Source organism: Apteryx rowi, unplaced genomic scaffold, assembly GCF_003343035.1.
Source record: "Apteryx rowi isolate R43461 unplaced genomic scaffold, aptRow1 scaffold_308, whole genome shotgun sequence".
Taxonomy (NCBI): domain Eukaryota; kingdom Metazoa; phylum Chordata; class Aves; order Apterygiformes; family Apterygidae; genus Apteryx; species Apteryx rowi.
In genome coordinates, this window is record NW_020449508.1 from 1,019,773 (window position 1) to 1,042,941 (window position 23,169).

General features: G+C 39.1%; 1 protein-coding gene across 1 annotated transcript in view; it reads right to left on the reverse strand.

Annotated features, from left to right (window-relative positions):
• Positions 1-23,169, reverse strand: part of JADE3 (jade family PHD finger 3) — a 50,636-nt gene that overhangs the window by 8,031 nt on the left and 19,436 nt on the right. Inside the window, exons 4-8 of the mRNA XM_026070271.1 lie at positions 14,909-15,066; positions 12,160-12,350; positions 9,343-9,554; positions 6,201-6,368; positions 336-452 (exon numbers count right to left, since the gene is read on the reverse strand). Coding sequence (XP_025926056.1) covers positions 336-452; positions 6,201-6,368; positions 9,343-9,554; positions 12,160-12,350; positions 14,909-15,066 — 846 coding nt within the window. The remainder of the gene's footprint in view (positions 1-335; positions 453-6,200; positions 6,369-9,342; positions 9,555-12,159; positions 12,351-14,908; positions 15,067-23,169) is intronic.

Consider the following 23,169-nt stretch of genomic DNA (forward strand, 5'->3'; position numbering starts at 1 on the left):
GTTTCAAATGCAACGTCTACAAAGCGTATTTTCTCATTTGCCAACAGAGTGCTCAAAGGAAAGACCATTCCACCAATCTCTGATCGGTATACTAGCCATGCTTACACATCTTCACAGTTTTAGTCAAAGAAGGCAACTCTGACTAACTCCTAAGTCTCTATGCTATAGGGTGCTTAGTGAACTAATGTGAAGAGCATAAACAGCTATGAGGACACAGGCAGCTATCCAACACTTGTCTTCATCATTCAGCATCACTGAGCACAGGAAGAACAGAATTCAGAAACTAAATTCCCCCCTCACATAGACTCAAGAGTCACTACAGGACAAGTACATACCTGAATGCAAGCACCAGTTTTCAGTTTGCATAAACTACATACTAAAGCCCATCGACTTGGTGGAATGTGAGACACCTTTGTGATTGGTTCCATCCTCTCCGGACAAGCAATGCTAACCTGTAAACAAAAGCAGCATGGAAAGCATTTGTTGAGGCAGTAAAAACAAACTAGCCATTAATACAAGAAGAAGAAACATAACCACACATTTATCTCATCGAAAGATCTCCATGTGCTCATACTCCTTAGCAAATGACACTGCAAGATCCCACATGAAAAAATGCTGGGGCATACCTACCGGTTTATCCTGGTTGCTAGAAATTGTTGTTCTTCAAAGCATTTAAGGCATCTATAGTGTGTCTGGTTATTAAGCAGTTAAGAGACTGCATTAAGTTACTGTTAAATTTGTTTCCTTTCAATTTTGTATTTTTCTGAGCTGCTTTAACAGGTTCAACTTAGCAAGTACCAAAACACAAGTTAATCAAAACGAAAGAGGAGTATTTCCTCATACTTACCTGAAAAGTTTCTCCTCTAAGATCCACAGATTCACTACAATAGCTGCTTCCGCCAGCTCACAATTTGGGGCAGAACCAGATCTATCAGGCAGCAGCCAGGGAAAGCCTAGCTTCCCTGCATTCCCTCTACTGAGCGTTCCCAATGAAAGAGGCGATTCTAATACACTTCTCTAACTACAGATCACATGATTTGAGAGAGAATACAACAAACTTCTCTTGCTGCAAAGCATGGTATATTCTTGTGTGCCAGTTCTCACATACTTATTCTGGATGATCCATTTATCTCTGGTGGACCAGATTATGGATATTAAGACTAAAAGAAAGAAAAAAATTTCAGATAAGCACAGATATCTTTTTCTCCTCTTTGCTGCACTAAGGTCCACGTATCCATTGTGACAGAAATTTCTCAGCCATCTGCTGTTCATACTGGGAAACAGAACTGTCCTTCGTATATAGACACCAAAATGGAGGTAAATGATCCTTTGGCATCCCAGCAGCACTCCTAAGAGGCAGGATGTATCCCAGTGCAGGAACAGAACTGGGCAGCTCTGAATGGTCAACATTCAGAACTGGGCCAATACCAAAATGAAGGCCATATGGCAGAAGATTTCAGAGAGATAACTATTCTGCCAGTCTCTAAAAGTTTGGATTTTGATGCTTACACAAAGGAGGAACACTTCCTGAATTTAGAGGTTGTGTGCTAAGGGGGACTATCTGCATATAAAATACAATACTGTTTCTAGCTAAGAAGATCCCCATGCTTCATATGAACAATTCACCTGAACAGAGCAGACCCCATTATGACTAATATTTCCAATGGATGGGACAAGGACAGATCTCAGAATTCAAAAGGAGACTCCTAGGTCATGCTCTGCGGCACTGTGAGGTCAGAATAAAGTTAAGAAAGGAGTTGAGGCTGAGATTTGAACAGCAATATTTTTGTAGAACACTTAACAAGCACTATACTACAGTCTTTTTCACAGATTGCTCTTCCAACCTCCATAATAAGACTCCCCTAGGAAACTCCAGATTATACAAATTAGTTTAGCACCTGATAATTAAACTACCACCTTTACAAGAGCCAGTAACCTAGGCTGAATTTCCTAGCTTTGCTTCTGGGACACATGAGCAATCACTTGATGCAAGTATTCATTTTAGAGCCTGTTTAATCCCAGAGGAAGGACAGTCTTTGTTTTGGGAGACTGAGGCAGACACTCCCAAAGATAGCAATACTAAATTGATCAAGCCTGGGAGTCATAACTGCTATGCTCAAACTGATTACTATTGCTACTCTGTCATTCTCATCTTTTCCATTGCTCTGAGAATCAGTCAAAAAGATGGGAAATACAGCTTCACAAGAGGATACCTGCTTCACCATTTTCACATTAAAAAAAAAAAAAAGCAGCTGATCACCAGTTCATAAATTAGTGACAGAAGTTGATGCAAATAAGATTAATTTGCGCTATACTATTTCACTCTCCAGTCCCCCAGCTGCAAGTTTTATCTTCTGGAACATCCTGAAGTCAACCTGGTGCTGGATGGCATTTCCACTCAGCCCAGTGACAAGCGCAAGCGACTGTCCTGAACTCAGCAATCCAGAAGGCCTGCTACTGGCTCTGTGTTGGCATTCTCTTTGGTCAAACCTTTGTCAGAAAAATTCCCTGGGGAAAGATGAGAGGACTTTGCACCTAAAAAGCCAACATGACTCATTTTTGATACTGGAAGAAAATGTCAGCTCAAATGATAAAGAAAGCAAGATGAGGAAAAGAAACATGGCATAATCTATCTGCAAAAAAAACCCAAGCTGTTCTTGGAAGTCTTCATTAGAAAGATAGCATGATGCCTCAGAACGGGCCTAGTTTTCACAAGACTAGAAAGAGAATAAGAAGGCAGCAAGCAATGCTCTCATTGGGAAGAGATGACAGCCAGTTTCATCCATTGTGGCTTTCCTATAAATTGGTGGAAAATAGACAAAGCTGTTCTCAAAACTCTTGAATGGTTTCTCAGAATCACTCTCATTTAAACATCAAAGGCAGCTTTTTTACTTTCAAAATGAGAGCGCCTTTCATCAGTCCAGCTTGACCTTGCTCAAGACAGAGCTGGCTACAAGTTGCACAGGTGTTTCTGATGAAGAAAGACTGGCCCCAGCTCTTGCCCCAGTTACCACTTGCCTACGAGGCAAGACCTCCTTTGGGAATTAAGAGATTGCCTCAACTCGTCCTGTTGTCTATATTCTCTTCTAAAAGAAATCAGAATCCATGGACACGTACCAGTTTTGCACTGTGCTTCCCAGCAGTAGCTGGGAATTGACAAAGATTTTCTCCCTGGCCCTTCCTCTGCCCCTTTTACGCCTCTCCCCACTCCATCCCCAGAGGGGGTTCACAAGGCCAGGAAATATTTATGTTGAAAATACTGTCCATTCAGCTTGTAATGCTGTCTGTTTACATTACCTCACTTTGTGAAAGCATAAAGAGGAGCTTACAGAGTCAGGTGCAGTTTATTTATACTGGCCTCATGCCACCTGCATGTTTCTAACATTTAAAGAAAGGAGTCAAGGCAATGCCTGTTTGAACTTGGCTGTCCCCAAGGGATCCACAGAGCAAAAAGGCCAACCTTTCCATCCCCCAAAACCTCCTGTCCCAAGACAGAAGCGATCAATCTGCCTTAACATGTGGCTGTCTTCTCTGTTACTTCATCAGGTTATATGAGATTACATTTTGACTGCTGTACTCTGAAGAAGTTTTAAGAGTGGGAGAAGGTGAAAACCATGCACTGTTGAAGCCTCTTATTTGCGACTGTTATGCCTGTGAGCGCACATCTCTCCCGTGACCCCGCTATCCTCTGCTTGGCTGGTGACCTGCCACCAGCAGCTGCACATCAGTGCGCAAAGATGAGCATCTGCAGCTGGGAAGGACAGCCCAATGGCTAGACCACAGCCACTCACAACTGCAGCTAAGGATAATCACTTGATACCTTTCCACTGTATCGAGGAAAAAAACCTTTGTTTTACCTGACAACACATTTTTGAGGGAGGACATAACAGTAATGCATTATCTAAGGCAGAGAAGAATCTTTGAATTTCAAAACACTCTGCAAGTTTTCTGGTCTCAAAGTCTTTCCTCTTTTAGAGGATGCTCTTTGAGAAGGCATGAAAGAAAAGAGACATTTAATCTAAAAGACTACAATGGCAGAAGAATAAAAGGATATAAACCAAAACTGAGTGTCATTTGGAAAGTAAAAAGCTTCAGATTTCCCAGGCAAGTGCAGTTTAAGAAAGCCTTTCAACAGCATTACCTCAGAAGGGAAGGGAGGGAAAACCATGTAAGACAGGGCTGAACAAGTTAATGAAGGAAATTATCTGGTGCCATTGCCTCCAGCAACACTAACCTATACTTAGTGACCCATGAGGTCCCTCTTTCAGCCTTTTACCATGAGGTACACGCACATTTACAGATCATTCTTCTCTGCATTTTGCCTTGCTCCATTTTGTTAGAGGCTCAAAGGGGATTTCATTAGTTGTCTGTTTCCCTCTTGGGAGGTTCCACCGTGCTCTGGCTTGGGGAAAAGAAGAGTAGGTCTATGGGAAAACATATCCACCCCCCCATGAAGTATCTGCAGGTATCTCCAGGTCTTCAAAATCTGTGCCCTTCTTGTCCCTGCAGCACCTAAGGCCACGATGACTCTCTAGACAGGAACAGACCAAGGTGTCAGCAGAGATTCCTGAAGCTTTCTCTGGCTTCCCTGGTGACTGAACTGCTTGAGAAGTGACAGTGCAGGAGACTGAGAGGGTGGCTGGATCCAAGAGACATTTCCCACATCTACTAGCAGCCGTCACCACCTCACTGGGCCAACGCACTTGGTGGAGGTGCAGAGCTGCCTGAGGCTGGCAGGCACCAACTGAGCTGCGGGTGCAGGCAGACCTGCACTGCCCCCAGCTTCGCTCCCCAGGCCAGACAGAGCAGACAGGCAGCGCATGCTGCCTGCATGGCAGTCAGCCGGTTTCCAAACCTCCTCATTCCCTTCCTGTTAGATCAGGCATCATGGCAAATACATGCAGAAAGGACCTTTTAGGAAATGGTCTGCTCAGAGCCAGGAGAGCTTCCAGCCAAGACACTTCAAGTATGGGAGGTAAAGTTGGGAGACAAATTTTTTTTTTTTTTTTTAGCTTCTGTTTTTTTCTCAACTCCCCTCTTTCCTTGAAGGCTGAGACGACACCAGCAACTGCAAGCAGACCTGACAGGAAAGTGGAATTGCAGAGAGAACCTCCTTGAAAAATCAAATATATTCTTGCGACACAGTTAGGAGGTATGCATTGTGTCTGCCTACAAAGTTAAAAAAAAAAAAAAAAAAAAAAAAAAAAAAAAAAAAAGAAAAAAAAAGAAAGAAAACCAAAAACCAAAAAAAGCACACATACACAGAATCTTAACAAATTCCTCAGAAAATGTTTTGTAAAAGCAAGACCTGGCTGCTCTTGTGAGCAGAAGGTTCAGGAAATAAGGCATTCCCCTGATGTCACAGTGCCAACAGATCTGGTTACCTGCTCAGGCTAAATCATCTGCCATGGATGGATCTGTGGATCTTACCAGAAAGAGAGCAGAACTATCATTCTGAGCACAAAATTAAACACAAAGCCCACCTATAAATTAATGAATATTCTGATTTACAGAATTATGTGATGCTAAATTTGATTCAAAATACAAGAAGTCTAAGCTTTCAATATTAAACTAACTAAATATATATATACACACACATATAAAAACCTTTATTTTCAAAATAAAGCATAAAGGATAAAAAGCCTCACCTCCCTACAATTCAGAAAGTTTTTAGTTCAAAAAAGTAATTTAACTACAAACACCTTCCTATTTTAGAGTCAACTATATATGAATAATGCAATTTTTTCCCTTTTTTTTCTCCCTTTTTTTTTTTTCTTAAGGAAAGTGGCTGTATTCATGAAAATTATACACCTAACTGAGAGCACACACATGCACCAGGAAATAAGTAAGAGAGACAATGAAGCTGCATTTGTACAGCGAACACTACCTTAAATCAGTAAACCTTTCCAGCAGGTCACTCAGATGCCATAATGACACTAAAGTGCTTGCTCAGTAAATGGAGGGGACAAAGTGATTAATTAATTAATGGAACATGAGCTGGACTCTCTCCCATCCTCACAGATCATGCAGACTCATCAGAATGAAGTCTAGTATTAAGCCACACAGATGCCTTAAATCATGAGAATGTAAAAAGGCAGAGGAAAGAATGACGACACAGAAGAGAGCCTACAATTAAAAAAATAAAAAGGAAAGAGAAAGAAAAAAAAAGGCAAAAAAAAAGGGCATAAATTAAGTTTTACCTCTGGAATCCAGAGGGCACAGCTCACATGTGCCCACTTGGTCCCTGTCCTGGTAGCTTTCATGGCACCTCCTCTTTTGGGACATAAGAGACACTGCGGATGTATTCCCAGAACACATGTGCGACACAGCCAGCTCCCTTCGGGGACTTTTAAGATTCCGTAACATGCCTTGGAAGAAAACGTATATTGAAATCATTACACTGATATGATTTTACACACAAACATTCATACTAATTTTCATATGGCACAAAGCTTTCAAATACTAACATTACAGCTTGGCACCACAGATTGGTATTTAATCCTTCTCTAATTTCTTCACATAAAACTAGTCAGGTGATCAAAGATAAACAGACTATAAAAAGTCTTTTTATGTCCATTTCTTTCTAAAATTTGTCCGTTGGCATTTGTTTATGTATAAAAACATACCCATTGTGACTAGAAAATAACACTGATAAGAACCTCAATCTTTGCATTTACTGGCTTTACATTTCTGAAGAAAAAAAATGTAGACATCCCTTCAAATTAGCTTCTGCATGTGATCTGCTTTTTAAATTGCAGTTTCCCACCACTAGTAACTTTACAATCTAACATAATTCTACTTAGATGTGAACGGATATGAGCTGTTTGACTGAAGACTGCTTCCTACAACATTACCTTTATGGTTACAGTTCTGAGAATTGTTTGTCACTTTAAATATTTATAAAATACTGCAATAAAAGTTATGGCATATACTGACATGCTGGTTTTTATGCCTGTTTCCTCAGTATTGCATTTAACCCCCCAGCAATTGAGAAATTTAAGTGGTGCTAAACTTGAGAATTTAAAAAAAAAAGTCTGTTTTCTTTTTCAAATTCTCAGCAGTTCATAACATAACAGCTAACTACATACATACACAGATATATTCTGCTGCATTCATTTTGAAAGCACAGTTGCTGCAGGTGCTTATGCCTTCTAAATAAAGGTAAGTCTGCTAAAGTGCCTACATGTGGTTTGAGATGCCTATATCTGGAGTGACCATGTCCGGCCAATTAACTAGTCAATCGAGGAGGGAAAAAACCCTGCTATTCTGCTTAAAGCTCACTGTATCTCAAACCACTGGCTGTCAACAAGGTCTAATTCCACAAAACACAAATGAAAGTTTTATCAATAAGGCAGTTTTCCTAGTGTATCTCACCATTCCTAACATTGTGTCTGGGAACAGCAGTATTGAAAGCGTCAACAAAACAGGATCATTAACTGTAACCACTGTTTTACATTCAAATATAGTAGAAGTTTCCTATGCTCGCTTTCCCAGCTTTCTAAGATCTCAGTATTTAATAGAAAAAAATTGTAAAATATTGCACATTTATGCCATATCCTGTGGAGAGTGGGATTTTCCCGAATTAAATACTATATGATGAAAATTCCAAGATAGTCAGACTAACCAACATACTCTTTTGATGTAACGTTATCACTGTTATGAAAACCCAGCAGAGGGCGATGTAATCTAAATTTTACAAGTGTTTTTTTCTATTATATGGTATAGTCACACCTACATCCTTACTATTAAACTAATGCAAAAGTGGCATTATATCTAAGTTCACATGCATTTAGAGGCTCAAAAATGGACAGAAACTATATTTTAATTTAATCCAGTCAATTAGTTGAGGAGGTCTAGACTAAAACAGCAGTTTCATGATTAGTTTCAACCAGCCTGAGAGGGCACAATGAAAAAGGAAGTCTCACACTCCTCCTCCCTGCTTCCAAACTTGCATGATGACAGACAGACCTGACACTACTTCATGAACCAGAGCTGATCCAGACTAAAACCAAATAAAGAAGCCTTTTTTTTTTGCTTTGCTAGGTTGAGCTCTAATCAACACCAGTTCCCCAGTCTGTTTTGCGACCCGGTCAAGTAGAGTGCTGGACAGCATGTGGAGAGGGTAATGTGGGACTGGGAACAAGGTGTTAGGACTYAGCACCATTGCTCCCTGCTTAAACTCACCTCAAAAACAGGTGTATGGTGCCCTAGGGCATGGGGAGTCAAACAACTCACTCTTCCTCCCCGCCTCCCAAGCCTGGGGCACAAAGGCAAGTGCTCAGGGGGTCAGGACATCCCAGTCTAGGAAAAGGCACAGTGAAGGAGCAGGAGTGAGGAGGCAACAGGTCGTCAGCTCAACCTCAGCTGTCAGTAGGGATCTGCAAGCCTCTGACTGTAAATCCATCATTATTTTCAAATGAGCATAAGCGTGGGCTGCATCTGAAACAGGCAGCCCAGCTGCCAGTCGTATTCCTGTCAGTGGCCTTGTTACCGGCACTCACATTCACATGGCTGTTTCACACAGTGAATCAGAACAGGAAAGTGGCCCAGCTGAAAGCCGGCCTGCTGCACATGAGGAGGGAAAGCTTCTTTTTCAACCAGATAAGTTTTCTGAATATTACCTGCACTTGTCACAAAGATTTTTTTTTTTTAAACCCTCTTAGTCTCTCTCTAATTCATAGCACAACCTCTTCCAAAACAGGATGCATCAGAGAGCACAGGATTCATGTCCCTTTCTTGATTGTAAGGATACCTGTGCCTGACTATGCTGAGCTCAGGTAGCATGAAGTCTAAGCTACATTTGCAATGCTATAAACATGAGAAGCATTCATTTTGAAAGCACAGTTGCTGCAGGTGCTTATGCCTTCTAAATAAAAGTAAGTCTGCTAAAGTGTCTACATGTGGTTTGAGATGCCTATATTTGGACTGACCATGTCTGGCCAATTAACTAGTCAATCAAGAAGAAAAAACCCCTGCTCTGAAACAAATGATTCTTAAATTCTTTACATACAGGCAGAAAGCATTCCTGTTTCTAATCTTCAAAAGCAGGTTCAAAAATGGGGGGAAAAAATTGTATATGGTCACAGAAGAAGTACAAGCAGTTCCTGAGAACTCACTTCACATTCCTTCCTCAGACTATAGTTGTCTATATATTTACTGTGCTAGGCCACTAAATCTACTATAAGTGTCAGAGTACAAAAATTTCACTTAGTGTTGCACCATCCTTCATACCTAGAAAATCTCAAAGCCCTCCAAATTAACATTTATTGCTAGCTGAAACTCCACACTTGCCAAGGTAAACTAAGATCACAGGATAGTGTCAACTTTTTTGCAGGCACTAACCTGATGGACACAGATATTACACTTGTCACAAAACACCATATCATTCCCATCTTCACTGTCAGGGGACCGGCACACATCACAGATGACATCTTCATCATACTCGATACCTAATCCTTCTTCAGTCTCAATAGCATGATTCATATTCTCATGACAGTGCCGTTCCAGCACTTCAATCGTCTTTTCCATTGTGTTTTCATCCAAGGGCCCACATCCTACAACAAGGAATAGGGAGGGGAAATTAGAACACAGTCAGGCACCTTGGACTGAACCTGAGATGCAGAAAAAGAGAAGGACAACCTCTAGCAACTAAAGCAGTAAATAACATCTACTCTCCCATCACTTATTAACAAAAACAAAAAAAACCCACTTTTCATTCACTGGTTAATTTCAGCATTGCTATATAAATACAAATAGACCTACTACTGGAATACAAGTTTAAACTGTATATAAGAAAAGACTGCTCCTTAAAAAAATACTACAACATATGAGCAAGACAGCAGTTTCCGTATCAGAGCAGCTAGTAGTTACAACTCTCACCCCATCTCCATCACTTTAAGAAACACTAATACCATCCAAAGTCACCCATTTAATGTTCTTCACTTTGAAGAGTAACTTTCTAGGAAATAAAACTTAGAAACTACACTTTATATCTTATAAAAATAAAAAAGTTGCCACCACCCAATCTAGTACACTAGTTGAGCAATCAGCGTGACTTATGAAAACTGTTTTTCTTTTCTTTTTATAAAATAGTAGAAAAATATACTGTTGGCAATAAATAAGAAATGTGATTAAATCCGTATTGCCTGTTCCCTTGAACACTACATACATGCTATACACACTTACCATTACTTAAGCTAACCATAAGCAGAACCACTTAAAAATGATTTGCTACAAGACTGGTCTTCAACGTGCAGTTTCAGGACACTATAATTAGCGTATCTGGAACCTATGATGTTCACAGCTATAGAAAATCTCTAAATCCCTCTCAAAAACCTCAGCCCCAAATGATGCTGCCGCCAATGCTACACTATTTGCTCAGATGAACAAAGGTTGCAACCTCTCTGAGAGGAGATCTTATTAATGTGTACAAATATCTTAAGGGAGGTGTCAAAAGGATGGAGCCAGACTCTTTTCAGTGGTGCCCAGCGACAGGACGCGAGGCAACAGGCACAAACTGAAACACAGGAAATTCCATCTGAACATGAGGAAAAACTTCTTCACTGTGAGGGTGACAGAGCACTGGAACAGGTTGCCCAGAGAGGTTGTGGAGTCTCCTTCTCTGGAGATATTCAAAACCCGCCTGGACGCCATCCTATACAATGTGCTCTAGGTGACCCTGCATGAGCAGGAGTGTTGAACTAGATGATCTCCTGAGGTGCCTTCCAACCTCAACCATTCTGTGATTCTGTGATCCATGCAACATTAGTATCAGAGACTTGCATCATTTAAGTACAATACTTCATATATAAGAATATGGCTACTGATTTTCACTTCTCGTTGCAACAGCTAAACAGGCAAGTGGAAAAGTTAAAAAATGACTGCTGATAGAAAATGCCTTCCATTATTGAACTCTCTCCAATCCCAGGATATTTTTTCACTCCCTGAATTTAAGAAAAATCACAGATCATTCAGGTGGGAAGGTATCTCAGCAGGGCTCTAGTCCAGCTGCCTGCTCAGAGCAGGGTCAACAATGAACCTGGACTAGGTTGCTCAGAAATTTGTCCAGYCAGATCTTGAATATCTCCACTGGCAAAGATTCCCCCCAAAATGATTTGGCTTTGCAAATACCATCCCTGTATACGCTGGTGAGCCTATTCTTGCTTTTAACTTTTACATACATCCTTTTGCACTGGAGCTCAGTCATGAGTTCCCTGCTTCACCAACCTGGTCTCCTGCCATGTCTATTTGTTTTCCTGAGTATCAGGATTGACCGTTCTTGTACCTGCAGGAGACTGTCCTTAAAGTCCTGCTAGCCCTCTTAACCTGTCCTTCAGAGCTGCCTCCCAGATGCTACCCACCAGTTCGCTGAAAAAGTAGAAATCTGCTCTCCTAAAGTCCAGACTGCTTGCTTTCCTCACTCTCCTCAGGATCTTGGTCTCCACTGTTTCACAGCTGCTACAGCCAGCGCTGCCATTGATCATCACATCCCAGCCACGTCTTCCTTGTTTGTGAACAGCAAATCCAGGAGAGTGTCAAATACCCCCCCGTTTTTCCTACCTGTCCTTCCTAAAGGATCTGCATCTATCCATGGCAGAACACCAGCCATACAAGCTATCGCACCATATCTCAGTTATTTCAGTGATAACTCCAAAATATTTTCCACAGTTCATTCCCCCTCACAGCCATCCATACTCATAACTTGCAAGGAAAAAAAAAGTTCACTAAGCTGATTTTAAACCAGCTAACATGTGTGAAACTGTTAATAACCCAGCATGCAAGCTCCTCAGAACTCTGTGTTTGGTAGCAATAATATGTTCAAGTTTAAGAAATGGAAACACCTATGTTTCTCCTACACAAATTTTTAACTTTTGAAGCCCTAAAATGAACTCCACCTGATGTAGGTTTTTTTCCTTCCTGCCTTAGTCTAGAGAAGTTGCACGCGATTTTGGATGTGAAGAAGTTTTTAGGCACAACAGGTAAGACATTAACTGATCTAGCACCTCATTATTTTAAACAGCTTTCTGTCATTACCTAATATTTTTCTTAGCATTTCCATTCAATTCTCAAAGATTCTTAAGAGATCTCACACGAAAGACTACAACTCGAATAATGTAAATTAACTGCTGCTTTAAAAACTAGAACATATTGTGAAGTTACCCATTTCTGTAAGCTCCTCATTTAGTTCCTGAAGCCAGAAGATGTCCATATCATCCAAGTCATAGCGACACACAGATTCTGCCAATTCCAAAATGTTGATGTAACCAGGCTCTGTGGGCTCTTGGCTGGAACAGTGGATATACTTCCTGGGTCGCGTATACAGTACTTCCTTTACCTTTTCTGCTACAATCCTAGGTTAAAAAAAAAGAAAAAAAGGAGTTAGCTACGGCTCTTTTAGATCCATTCTCAAAAGATACAAGAAGTTTGTGACCAGGTGCAAAGAAACACAGTGGTTCACAGATTATAAATTGATCTGATAAGTGTACCCGGGGTGGGGAAAGGGGATTCTGTAAATGTCATTTCTTCACACAAAATATGTTAAGATTTGCTGTGAATATAAAACAGTTTTTAAAATGTAAGACTGTGTATATAACTTAACAAATCAGCAAATACTAGCTTGATGACTCAAATATTTTTGAAACACATAGAAAATACTATGGACAAAAAAAATTCTACAATCTTTGTTTTACAGTCTTCCTAAATGATAGAAAGAAATCTTGCCAACCAATAACTTTGAAGATGCTGGCTTTTTCAGGAAAGCTTGATTTATTCTATTGCAGTGGGGAGGGAAAGAGATGCTTGCTCTTCATTTGGGACAAACAGTCTACCTTTACTTTGTAAGTGACACCATAACCACATTACAAATGTATTATTTTTGTTATGTAAGAACCATTCTGTTGCTAAGGAAAAACATGTACAGGAAAAACAACAGCTAAAAATCATCTAGGAAGTAAGGGAGAAAAACATCTGTGTTTTAGACCTCTCAATTATTTTAAAAGATAAAACTCAATATGCCATTAGGAAACTGGCCTATGTGACTGGATAGACTGACCTTAGGTAGACAAAGTCAATCTTTCTCTGAATCAAACGCAAGAGCCCTGTATGTCAAAGGAAGTCAGAGATACTGAATGGAACAGTGCCATGCGTGAACAGCACTGCATGCTTTCTAAAGCTAATCCTCCAGAGTACAGGGAGGAAAGAAAAATTGTGGGAAACGAGGCAAGAGGAGTAAAGAAGGAATAGGCAGCAGTCACGCAGTATTCCACACAATTCTTACTGGACAATGTGGGTTGTCAATGCTGGCAAAGCAATGTTCTTCTGCCATTCTTCCCCCTTCACCTTGTTCATTTTTTTTTTTCCCCTCATTCATCTGTGAGCTTTGCTTTTCTCTGCTCCAGCCAAATCCATAGCAATTTTTTTTCTCTGATAAAATACTGCTATTAGATGCAATGTATTTATTTTTAATAACTTTGTACTGACAACAGCCCCAGTGGAAATTAAGTTATGCTGGCATCAGCACTTTCACTGGACAATTCATTTATCTTGGTCTTGAAAACTATGCTGGCAAAAGTACTTTTATGTTGAAACACAGTGTCTCCACTAGAAAGGGTTGCAGGAAGGCACTGTTACATTTTCCTAGTGTAAGCACAGTAGGAGAGAATGAAATGTCACTTATCAATCTCTTGAAATTGAGATCACTGAACTTCTATAATAAGAAGAAGCTATTTAAGGAGAGAGAAGGCAGCAAGGGTTAAAACTTTGGGGGGGGGGGGAAGGTGTTCCACTGTGTTTAAAAAGGATTAAATATGAAAAAGAGTAATGCAAAAAGAAAAAATATATAAACCTTAAATTAAACCTAGTCTAACAGGATTATGCATATAAAAAGTGATAGTTTCAAGAACACCCCAAAACACAAGTCCTATGGACTTCACGATAACTAATGCTCTTAAGTCGTTTAAGGGATTCTTAAGAGTTCAGAGATGCTATGCACAGAGTTTAGCAGTCTAAGTTTGATCAAGATGAGCAATTTTGAAAAAACAGGAACCTAACATTAACTGTTTGTCACAGCACACACTCTATGTAGATCTTCACAGCTCAAAAAAAAGCCTGGTTTTTTTCCATTCTTTTTAGGGGATGAAAAGAGCGTTTACAAGACTATTAGAATTTGTTATAAATTACAAAATCAGGAAAGTCTTCATGTGCACAAAGATCTACCAGTACAGAACCAACTCCAGAAGCAGTGACCTCAAGTCAGGAAAATAAATCAAAAATGCAAGAGAAATGCAGGATACAAAATTCTGAAGTGTATTTAAGGCCAACTTCCCCTACAGATCATTCAAGCACAACTTCCTAGTTCTCTGCTTGAGGGTACAAACAGGTTCTCAATTTTGGTTAAGAAAGGTTACGTTTCCATATAAAAGCAATCTGTACAATGCTACAAAGTTCTGATTAGCCTTTCTGCAAACTGTATCAGGTATCAGCTATTAAAGATTAGTTCCTACTGTTCTATATTATCATGCTTTATAGTAATGCTTTTCAAGTAACATGGAAACAGTGCAAGTTCCCCCCCCCCCATTTATTAAGTTCACCACACTCAAATGAAAAGACTATTTTTTATCCTTAGCAGCATGTGACTTAGGGCAAAAAAATCCCTTTTTTTAAACCCACACTGTAGCCATTACAATGCTGTACAGAAAGAAGTTGGTCCGGATTGAAGTGTCACAGAAGTGATTTCCAAATTGGTCCTGGTTTAATTTAAAAACATACCTGAAGCCTGGAGGCTACTATATTGTAGATTTAATATAATAACAAGGGAATGCTGACTGCATTTAGACAATCGATTTTTTTGAGAGACCATCTTTTCTGAGCTGATGTTTGGTGCATGTGATCTATGTTTAATCGCTGTTACCTGAGAGAAGGTTGTGGAATAGTTTCGGGACTGGCTGGAACTTGAACTCCTTTCTCCCATTCTTGTTTCCACGTGTCCGCAAAGATATAATATTCATCAGGGTTAACATGGTGAGAATCTGGTAATTTCATGGCACTAATGAGATCCTTACGGAACACCTGCAAAGAAAACCCAGGGAGCTTGCTTGAGAAAAGAGAGTTGCACCAAATAAGCCGTAGGGCCTTTTTTTTTAATCTGCATGGAAACAAGGCATATATGTTGACAATTTTTGAAAAAGAGTACTGACACACAAACCCACTAACATGGGGGGTTTATCTAGATTATGCAGCACGATAAGCAGTTTTAGCTAATGCACAACCATGCTGCTGCTCAAAGCAGAAGAAAGGAGGCTGTTTCACGTGACCAGAAAGAGGGAAAAGGAGGACTGCATCTGATTTAAGTAGCTTTAAGAATCCTCATCATATTACTTCCAAACAGCCTGTTTTACTTGCTAGTGTGTATGTTTTATCCCAACATAAATACAAGGTAGCATATCCTTTTCTTTCACAGAGTTAAGCTACCTTAAATTGTCATATTCATCACAGGCCAAGAACATTTACAGTGACGGTTGCCATGGAGAAGCTGATGCATAGGAATTTGTTCATCTCTGAAAAACCTTTGAAGTTTTACTGGTCAGTATCTTTGGGATCAAAGATGAACAACTGCCTATATTAAAATAAGAATTCTGTTACTTTATTCCTGATTCCCCATGATGCAAACACAGCAGTATGGTCTGGCTTCAAGATTCTTTAGCAAACCTATGAAGATGAAACATGCCATCTTAAAACAATACGAACCCAAACACCTCCACCAATGACATTCAACTCTCTGGCTTAAAAGGGTTACGTTTTTTAAAAACAAGCAACCATGATTATCAGTTGTCTGAAAGCTTTCTTATTGTAACTGTCTGTCAAATACATATGCAAATACATAAAGGACATAGGCACCCTTTGGTTTTCTTTACTGCTACACTGCATCAGTTTAACATTCATAAAAGCAACTATGGCTTGTGTTAGAGAGACATCAAAACTAATTAACTGTATTATCATAACAAGAAATCAAACCCTCAAAGGACAATAAAATGAAAGAGAAAATATCCCTGCAATAAGATGTGGCAGGTGGAACTCTCCTTCTTACTAATTCAGAGTTTTATAGCCAGAATAGTAATAAAACATTTCAGAGGCAACAATCTTTTTGCATCCTTTTCAATTTGACAGTACCAGACCAAGTATGCCTACTCCAAAAATTCTCAGCTGTTCTTGAAAAACACCAAGTAAACATTCTAGTTAAAAACACTGTGCCTTTTTTTTAAAAATAAACAAGTATTGATATAGGCTGCTGGTAACTTGGAACATGGGTGTTGCATCATCATGTACTATAACTGCATCTCACACAGGCTGCAGGGAGAGCAAGTTGACCTGGGAACTCAAAAATACATTGCAAGTAACAAAGTCCTAAGGCTTTCTTATTTGCTACTAATGTGTTACTGCTTTGTTTCAGATCACATTGTTTACAGTAATCTTTCATGTAAAACTCAAGTACCTAATAAGCCTTATTAAAATCCAAATGACAAGAGGGAAAACACTAAGATTGTAAACATCCATTTTTTTCCAAGGAGTATACATACACATCAAAAATAAAATGTAAAGTGATTTATGCCACTTAAAAGATGCTTTAATTTTGTTATAAATACAGGATCCAGTCTATGAAAAACACTAATGTGGTACAATTCCAAAGAACTCCAGAAGGGAAAAATAACCCAACAAATTAGAAATGTAATGACTGGTTTAACTAGTGGAAAAGTTACTCCTCAAATTCTATCTGAGATAGTGCTTTGCAAACTGGCTTTTAAGTCACTGACCGAATATAGAAACAGAATACACCATATCAAAAACATACTACTTAATACTAGATGAAAAACACTACTAAAGGCATCAGTATTCTAACTACATTGCTTAGCAGCAAATTCATCTTCTCATCATCCATTATGTATGCGAACTGTATCAACTTTATTTTTAGAGCACAAATCCCTTGAAGCATGGACTATTTTTTTGGTTGTTGTACAGTACTGACCATACCATCACCACGCAGCAACGTTAAGTCCTCCGCTTCAGATTTCTAAAATTGACAATAGTGGTATCACTGAGGGTCAAAGATTTAACCAATACAAACATAGCTGATGAAACCTTAAGGAACCCAACATGAGACTAAGATTTCCTACGAATACACTTTTCTTTCCATTCATACTTAAAATAACAGTGTAATCGAGTATTTCCAGGCACTTGGAATCATTACCTAAGACATCAACAATTTATAGCTATCATCATTCTTCGTTTCTTCACATGTGGCCAAGCAGGGTCTTCCAACAGTAAAATACACTCAGAGGACAATGTATAAGAACATGCATCTTTATCACGCACTCTGTAATTATTTTGTTTCGGAGGCAAACCAAAACACCCAGGGGAACCTAAGACAGTTCTCTTATGAATTAAGCAGGCAGCCTCAAGACTATGAATTAAGCCAACTCAACAAAAAAAACACAGACACACGCATTCAGTATTTCGAAAGCCAGCTTCTCCTTGTAGTTGAGCCTTTATGGACACTTAACTGAAAAACAATGCAAACCCTTTATTAACTGAATCCATAAAGCAACAGTTAGTCCAAGCTATAGCACAGTTTGTCCTCTTGAAAATGGTCACCTTCACTTCCTCGGTTAGCCAATAAAGGCAGTAGTCATGTTTCAGTCATCCCAGTGAATTACAGATTTACGTGGTTCTTAGATCCAGTCTACAAAAAAATTAAAATCTCCAAAAGCACAAACAGCACTGCATCCTAAATATCTACATGAGCTGCACATGCACATTAATTTGAGGAAGACATTATGACGGATGCATTTGAACTGTAATTATTTCAAGTAAATTTCTCATACAAAGATCTCATAAAGCAAGGACTTAGAAATATAGGATTATAACATTGGCATACCACAGACAAAATTTACTGGTAAAACAGTTCTTTTGTGGGCATGTATTTGTTTTCTGAATTTCTGCATGTAGCCATATATTTATCAAGCATAGTGATCTCATGAAATACAACAGCAATTCCATAGATCATCATGAGTTATACTTAAAAAGTATTCTTCAGTGATCAGATGCTTTTCTTACCTGAACTTTATTCAGCTTCTGCGTTTTCAAATTTGATCTACACATGCCTATAATCATACAGGTGGTTATTGAATTTATGCCCCAGCAATATCTTTACCACATGTTAAACGGGTGAAATCCTAAATACAGAGTTCAGTATTTTTCCAGCTTATACTGTTATGCCTAGAGGAAGTTTCTAGTGGAGGGGAGAGGGAGGGAGAAAGAAATCAAGCTGAAATTGAAGATGAGGGAGGTGAGAGTAGAAAAGAGAAACATCTTCAGAGCCAGCCTGTTTCCTGAGGCTAACCTTTCCAGCCGCAAGGATTCAGGGGCAAAAGCACAAGGTTCCTGCCTTGACAAGCTGTTCTGCTCCTTCTGAAGCCTAGAATGTGGTAATAGTAACCTCAAAGAAAAAGATGATGCCTAACACTAAAATGCTGTTCTATCTTGCACAAGAGAAGCACAGTAACTCCCTGTCATAGGGGGAAAAGACAAAGATATTATTTCAGAGAACTTCCTGGCACGTAAAGCTAAAGACACATAGGTAGAACACTATATTTTATAGTGGTTAAAAGTGTACGACTAAGTGGTATTTTTAGATTCTCCACCCCCACTCCAAGAAGTGTTTGCTCTTCTTGCTAAAACAATCAATTCACCAGAAAACAAAAGCTCGCTGCAGGCAGCCATTTTGACAACCAAACCCTCTATATCAGAAAACACTGGCTAAAAGGAAAAAAAGCGAACTGTGTTTTTCTCCACTGAAAAGCTTTAACACCTTCAACAGCAAAATTACTGTTCAGACCGTTCTCCACTGGATAACAGTTAAGAAAAAAAAAAAAATCCTTTCTGCTAACCTTTTTTTTCCCTCTAATTCTTTTCTAAGACGTCCCTTCCTACAAGTTTCCTGACAAGCACTTTCTGTACTCCAGAATCTTGCCAGTTGATCCAGCAAGTCTTAAAGAAACAGCTTTCCAGAAGATGACCTTGCTCAGAGAGCTGTAATGCAAATTAATGAAAACAAAATGCTGCTGCATACTTTTCCGACCCTCAGTTTACTTACTCATTTGATAATCTCTGCATGACACAAAAGGGATGATAATATTTACATCACCAAAGACTGCCTAATGTCAAAGACAGGGGTAAATTCTATACCCTCCTTGAAAAAACCCTTTTACTTTACTGAACTATGAAGGATAATAAACAGCAGTTTATCAGTCACCCCAAAACAGTCMCATTTCTCACTATACATAAAACACAGGCCTTCAACTTTATTTTAGTATCATCTTGCATCATACATACTGAGAAGACTTGAAAAATTAGCATGTCTAGTCTAGACTAACAGGGCATTCCCACCTATCTAAGAGGAAAAATCATTCTTTAAGAAATAGGTTTAGCTAGTGGTGGGCTTTAACTTTACATATATTTTTATATGTAACTACTATAAGAAGGGTGTTATAGAAAGACGAGATGACTTTTAGCCCTGCTTACCATGCAAAACTGTTTCGACTGAACTTTCAATTTCATGTAGTTACCTGCAGTATTTAAGTTTCAGGTGAAAATAGTTCAGCAGTTTGCTCAAATGAAGTCAACGAAAAATGTGTTTGCTTATGTAATAATAATCTTATAAATGTTTTGTTGAGAAAAAAAAAATACTTCCTCCATACTTCAAAGCTGGGGATTGAATCTGGAAAAGGAATCCTTGTTCTTTGGTCAAGGCTGCCTTTGCACTCTCAGGGAAAGTTGGACTAGATTTGCTGAAGCAATGAGAACTTTTTAGCTACCTTTGCAGAGATGCATTACTGTCTCTAAGCCCTTAAAAGCTACGTTCTACAGAGACTCTCTAGAAATAAGCATGCTCTACCCCCCCATGCCACTAACACACTGAGCAATAATGGTATCATGGAGCTGTGGAAGGAAAGATACGGTTTATAGACTTTGTTTTTCAGACTCCTGAGAATTTTTCCTATTTGGAAATTATGTCAGAAGAGTATGTCCAAGGAAAATTAACTTCACACAATCAGAAGTTTATAAATGCTTAGCCAAAAAGCTGCCTGTGACTTTAACAAGGACTCCCGCAAATACACTATGAAAATTCAGTTACCGCATCTTCCTCACAGGACCCTCCTGTGCTTTCTTTGTGAATAAATCAAGCAAGACTGTGCAACAAAAAACACTTTTTTCTGCAGGATCCTTATCCACTAAAGATGCTGCAAAGGATGCAAGTAATGATATAGAGCATTATAGTAAAAGATTAGTATCAAAGTAAGAGAGTGGTTTCTTGACTATACAATAGCCTTCTACAGACTCCATCTTTTCTGAACAATTCAGACACCAGATCTGCACAGACTTTGGGGCACCTTTTGTTCATAACCAATGCAAACCTAAGACTGCATTTCCAAAAAGCAAGAGTTCAGTATCTTTTTCCATACCTCTCTGTAAGCTTCTACTGAAGCTGACAGATCCCATTGCTCATTCCCCTTGTCTTCCCCTGGTGCATGCAGGAGGGACAGAGGGAGAACTTGAACCAGTTGTGCCACCTCTTAAAAACGTGGTACTAAAAACAGTGCTTCTTCTAGAGACACCCTCTAAGCTTTCTGGTACTTTGACCACCTGCTTACAAAACTCCACAAGGGAAAGCCTCTTGCTATGGCCATTTGGGCCAGGATTGGGAACCRCACCTCAAAAGTTTAATAAATTAATGTGTTGATTGCTCTTCTGTTGTTTGAATCAAAGGAGGATTTCTCCTGGATTGCATCTAATTGCTTCACTCCTAAGACTTCCCCTGGTGCCTTACAGAGCCCCTAAATGAATCATCAAAATACATCTCATTTCCTCACGTCCACTATTTATAGTCAGAAAACCTACTGTCCGGGGAAAAAGTAGTAGTGATTTTTAAAAGGTAGGAAGGAGCTACTATGTCTTGTTTTGTTTGGGGCATTTTTTTGTTTTTGTTTTTTTTAAGGATCTCAGAAATCTTTTATGGAAAATAACACGGAACACAGTTCAATCTCCTCTCCGAAGAGAGGAACCTGAAACAATTGGCATTTTTCCGAAGTCTTGTTCAAAACCCATCTCAAAGACCAACTATGAAGTTTCATGTGCCAAATACTTATATTGCGGTGGGCATTTTCAGCAAATTACACAAGTGTTTTTCATCATGTTTTGAGTCAAAGCATCTTCTCATTCACTTTCAGAAGGACCTGGTAATTTTTTGTTCTAAAGTCACCTACAAGCATCAAAGCTTACTCTACTATTGCATCTCTCAAGTAAAACACCCTCAGCAAAGTTTAAAGACACTTATAAAAGCAGCAGTCTACAGCTCAAATCACCACATAAATAATAAAATGGAAGCCATATTGTAGTAAGAGCTACCAGAAGTGTAACACAGTCACATGATACCTAAATAGGTCTAATCTTTATATAGATGTTTCACAACGCAGGCAAAAGACTGTCTGCTTACCAAGGGTGAAGCTCTAAGGGACACCACTTTGCAAAATTTGGTGGGCACATATGGGAAAGGCAGAATTGTTCTAGATCAGGCATTGCAAGCTGGGCATGAAGCTTCTGAATTAAGGCACCTGATATAAAGGAGTCTGGAGTCTCAAGGCAGTTTTGTTCATTTTTTGTAATAAAGTAAATAAAAGGCAAAATAATTTTAAAATGGAAATGAAGTTCCAGTTCCAGGTACACACACTGACTGGACTGGAAAATTAAAGACGTTTAAAAAGCTAGGGCAGATGAAAATAAATGTAGTGTTAATTTGTACTCCTCAAAGGAAACATCCAAATAATTTGGACATGTCCTGCAGTAAATCCTCATCTACAAACTCCTATTCCCTAAAACTATTTTTACAGATTATTCAGGCCTCAAGCAAATGAAATATTTTACTTTTCTTTGGAGTGGCCATGAATCTTCCTAGCCTCCTTTGGAATGCCAGGGAAATCAGATACAAAATCAACCCCACCTAACATCATGTCTCATCTCAGGAGCCAGAAGAATGTGCAAGAATTGTGTAAGAACACACCAAGTTTCATTCTGACTGCTAATCAGAGATAAGCTTTAGATTAAACTTTGGGGATTTAATTCTAACAATTAATTTTAAAAGCCTATTACTTATACAGATATTTAGAAAAATCTGTACTTGTTATCATCTGTCCAGTTCCTTTTTTCATCTTGTTTAATTCTCAGTCTCAACAACTTCCTGTGGCAGATGAGCTTCAGAGTCTAATTACATGATGCTTGGAAAAGGATATGCTTTTAAATTGCTCCAGATTTCTTAACTTTTAACCTCATTCATTCTCTGCCCACCCTTCCTCCCCAATTCTTCTGTCATGAGGACAGGCAACAATTGAAGCTCTAGTTCTACTGTTTTCATACCATTCATGCTTTACTATTATGTCTGCTCATTCAATTCCAAAGGTAAAATAGCTCAGCTTTTTCATGAKCAAGCTTTTCCATGCCTTTATGCATTCTTGTCACCCCTTGCTAGAGTGTTCAAATATCCTTTCTGAGATAGTACCTCAAAGGCAAAAAAGGATCATGAAAGTAACCAGAGAGGCTGCACCTCTAATTTATATAAACTATTGTAAGTTTTTGCATCAACTAACCCACGAAGGCAAAAAAGCAGCTTATTAAAATGCATTAAGACAAGTTCACCAGAGGTCTTGATAAGCCTATACAGATGTYCAAGTTGATGCAGTTAGTTCAGAATCTTCTAAGGTAGGCACACACATAAAGGTAACATTCTCCTGTTATGCACGGTACATGTAAAGCAGTGATTCTAATCATATCGCCCATTCATTCACAGAACAAACCCTACCCCTTTCAAACTGCAAAAGGAATGCATTCTCTGCTAAGAGTCTAGTCTTACAAGGTGCTCCTTAGGATCAAGACCTATGATATACGTGGCAGTTAAGTGCCAGTAAAAAAAAGTTTCACATACCCAAGTAATGAAAGCAGACAATTTACTTGTGGAAAATAAGTTACAGTTCACATGATAACACAGCTGTTGCCAGCAGCAATGTGGGATATAACCTAGTATTGCTGCTGTGGGATTCAAAACCCAATTTGCAAAGACAAGTA